At 28.7% G+C, this 2,829-nt stretch overlaps 1 protein-coding gene and 1 long non-coding RNA gene across 2 annotated transcripts; one reads left to right on the forward strand and one right to left on the reverse strand.

The window, feature by feature from the left end:
• Nucleotides 1–315: 315 nt before the first annotated feature.
• Nucleotides 316–1,290, forward strand: LOC119665351 (vicilin-like seed storage protein At2g18540). Its single transcript, XM_038074597.1, has 5 exons — nt 316–541; nt 678–731; nt 821–1,069; nt 1,134–1,161; nt 1,232–1,290. The coding sequence occupies exons 1-5, from the start codon at nt 539–541 to the stop codon at nt 1,288–1,290; spliced, it is 393 nt and encodes a 130-aa protein (XP_037930525.1). The 5' UTR covers nt 316–538.
• A 678-nt stretch (nt 1,291–1,968) lies between these two features.
• Nucleotides 1,969–2,829, reverse strand: LOC119665352. The gene is made up of 4 exons (XR_005251373.1): nt 2,784–2,829; nt 2,426–2,713; nt 2,194–2,344; nt 1,969–2,134 (listed from the first exon to the last, which is right to left on the reverse strand). It is a non-coding gene; the product is annotated as an uncharacterized LOC119665352 (long non-coding RNA).

Genomic DNA, 2,829 nt, shown 5'->3' on the forward strand with positions numbered 1-2,829 from the left:
AATTATTATTTCTCTTAAAACAATCATTTAAAAAAGAAAATAAAGATGACAAATGTTAAAAAATATATGACTGAACAATTATTTAATAATATCAATTTAGTATTTAATTCATATCAAAAGAATTTCATCAAAAAATATTGGAATATTTTTTTTGAGGTTATAATTTTTTGCAATCAAATATCTTACCGTGCAAAACCCCGATCGGGATAACCTATATGTCTATATAAAGATGAAGGAGTTTTCTTTCAGTATTTCAAAATTCATAATAATCGTATGCACAGTTTTTTTTATAATGATTTTAAAAAAATTTGCATTTGATCAATAAATAAATTGAGTCATACAGCAACTAATTAGGGTTTAACAGCCAACACCATCTAGTGTTTGTTTTCGTTTTATGTGTGATAAATTTCAGGGTTTGAAAATGCTGGACTATTTTCAAGCAATTATTTTTGTTTACGAAAATGAAATAAGCAAAATGCAAATGCAACATTCAGTTTGCGTTTATGTTTCATACTAAGTGTGTGCGAAGGTTGAAGCAATGGTAAGTATTATGAAATTAAATTAATAAAATATATTTAAAAATTTGTAATTTATACAACTAATAATATTAAAAATAATAATATTATAATAATAATATTAAAAATATAAATATTAAATTTTTAATGCTTTACTTTCAGAATCGGGATATATTAACTGGCGTATTGATTGGGCTGCTGGTTGACGGTAAAAATGTATGTAAATAATTTAAAATATATATATATTATATTATGATTTATATTAAATGCAATATTAAAATAACATTTTTTGTCTCTTTCTTCAGCAACCCCAGCGTCAACAGCAGCAACGAAACCGCCGACCAGCAGGAAACTACCAGCGGCACCAGGAAAGTGTCCGACGACGGGAAGAAAACCGCCGACGACGCGAAAAAAACCTCCGGCGGCAGGATGAAAACCGCCGCCGGCAGGAAGAAAACCGCCGGCGGCAGGAGGAAAATAGCCGTCGGCAGGAAGAAAATCGCCGTCGGCTGGAGGAAAACCGTCGTCGGGAGAAAGAAAACAAAGAAAAAAATGTAATTTAAACAATTTTTATTAAAATTTTCAAATAAATTAATAATTTTTTTTTTAATTTTTCAGAATTCCGAAAAGAAAAAGAACAATCATTGTAAGTATTTATACGCTTATTTATTTAAACATAAGTATGATATTTACATATATATTTTTATTAATTGCAGATTTCCAAATGCGACGCATCCAAAAACAAAACCTAGAGCTGGAAAAAAAAAACCAATAAATTAATTAATTAAAAAAAAATTCATTTTCATATATCATATATTTCATATATCATGTTTATTTTTTAATACATTTTTAATAAAAAAATTTTATTTAAACTTATTTTCATAATTTTATTAAATGATATATTATATACATATATTCCAAGTAATATTAAAAAATGCGCTTAACACTATTTTTAATTTCTTTTACATTTTGGAGAAATATTTTTCCCCTTGCGCCAGACCGATGCTTAATGCAAATTTTGTATGAAATTCTATACACGCGCGCATGCCTAAGTACATAGGCAAACTTTTTTACCTGCATCTTCTGCCTTGTGCGCAAATGAGGGTTGTGCAAGTGACTAATTATTATAAAATAATAGGTTATAAATGCACCCCGACCTAAAAGATCTATTGTGCGCTGCAAATGGTTTAACTTTGGCTACAATTTTCTAAACAATATTTAATTAATATTAAGTATAATATACATACATTTATTATTATATTAAAATATATTGAACTAAATAATTTAATCAAATTAAATTTAATTATTACTAAAAGGTATAAATTTTAATTAGCTTACTACTCTGATATATAATAATTATATTACAAAAACTATCATCTAATACATATATACATAAATTTACGTTAAAAGTTCATTAAAATAAACAATGATAAACAACGAGTAGATAAAAAAGAGTAGACATGGTGTCTTCTTCAAAACTGTCATTATCATCATTCTGACCAACGAGCAAGTTATACGGAAATTATGTAAAAAGTCACGCATTGCATCCACAATATTATGCGAGGATTACGTAAGATTATGATATGAAGTCCCAGTCTCAGCAGTACCAGCTGCACCATCTGTTTAGATAAATAGAGTGATTAAATTTATAAAGAGCATTTATCTATATGTAAATTACCTTCACCAACCTTAAATGCTATAAATAGTGGTTGTCTATCAATTGGGTCGGCTTTATATTAGGTTCGTGGCGATGTTGGTGGTTCAGCATTGTTAGATCTAGCAGCAGGTACTTGTCCATGTAGCATATTGATTGTTGATTTGTAGCACAGCTAGAAGAGAATTTTTAAAAAAATATGTATATTATTTTCATAACCATATATCAATAATTTCTGTATGTATGAAATAATCACCTTTCATAAGAATTAATTGAATATGGTGGTGCAAATGGATGATACGTTACAATTGTGAATTGATTCTTTGACAAAAAAACTTGCCAATGGCACTTTCTCCTTAAAATCATAGGCAAATACATGACGTAAGGTGGGTCGAGGTGGTTTACCATAACGCAATGCACGTATCTGGTTGTAATCAGTGATAATTGCATCGTTGCGCTCGATGAGATCAAGTACGCTGTTGACATTACATTCCAACCAGGGCAAACATAAAGGCAAACCAGTTGATGTAAGGCTGGAGATTGACTATGTATAAAAAATTAATTGTTATTAATGTGAAATATAATAAGTTATAAATTTAATAAAAAATACTTACGAGCCAGAAATTTCTGACGGACAGTATGACTTATTCAACACACGTT

This window comes from Teleopsis dalmanni, unplaced genomic scaffold (genome assembly GCF_002237135.1).
Source record: "Teleopsis dalmanni isolate 2A unplaced genomic scaffold, ASM223713v2 unscaffolded_contig_4621, whole genome shotgun sequence".
Lineage (NCBI taxonomy): Eukaryota > Metazoa > Arthropoda > Insecta > Diptera > Diopsidae > Teleopsis > Teleopsis dalmanni.

What these genes read in the sequence shown, in the direction of transcription:
- LOC119665351 (XM_038074597.1), top strand. An exon ending in TGCTGGTTGACGGTAAAAAT is followed by an intron (nt 732 to 820) that starts GTATGTAAATAA and finishes CTCTTTCTTCAG; the next exon opens with CAACCCCAGCGTCAACAGCA. An exon ending in AAAGAAAAAGAACAATCATT is followed by an intron (nt 1,162 to 1,231) that starts GTAAGTATTTAT and finishes TATTAATTGCAG; the next exon opens with ATTTCCAAATGCGACGCATC.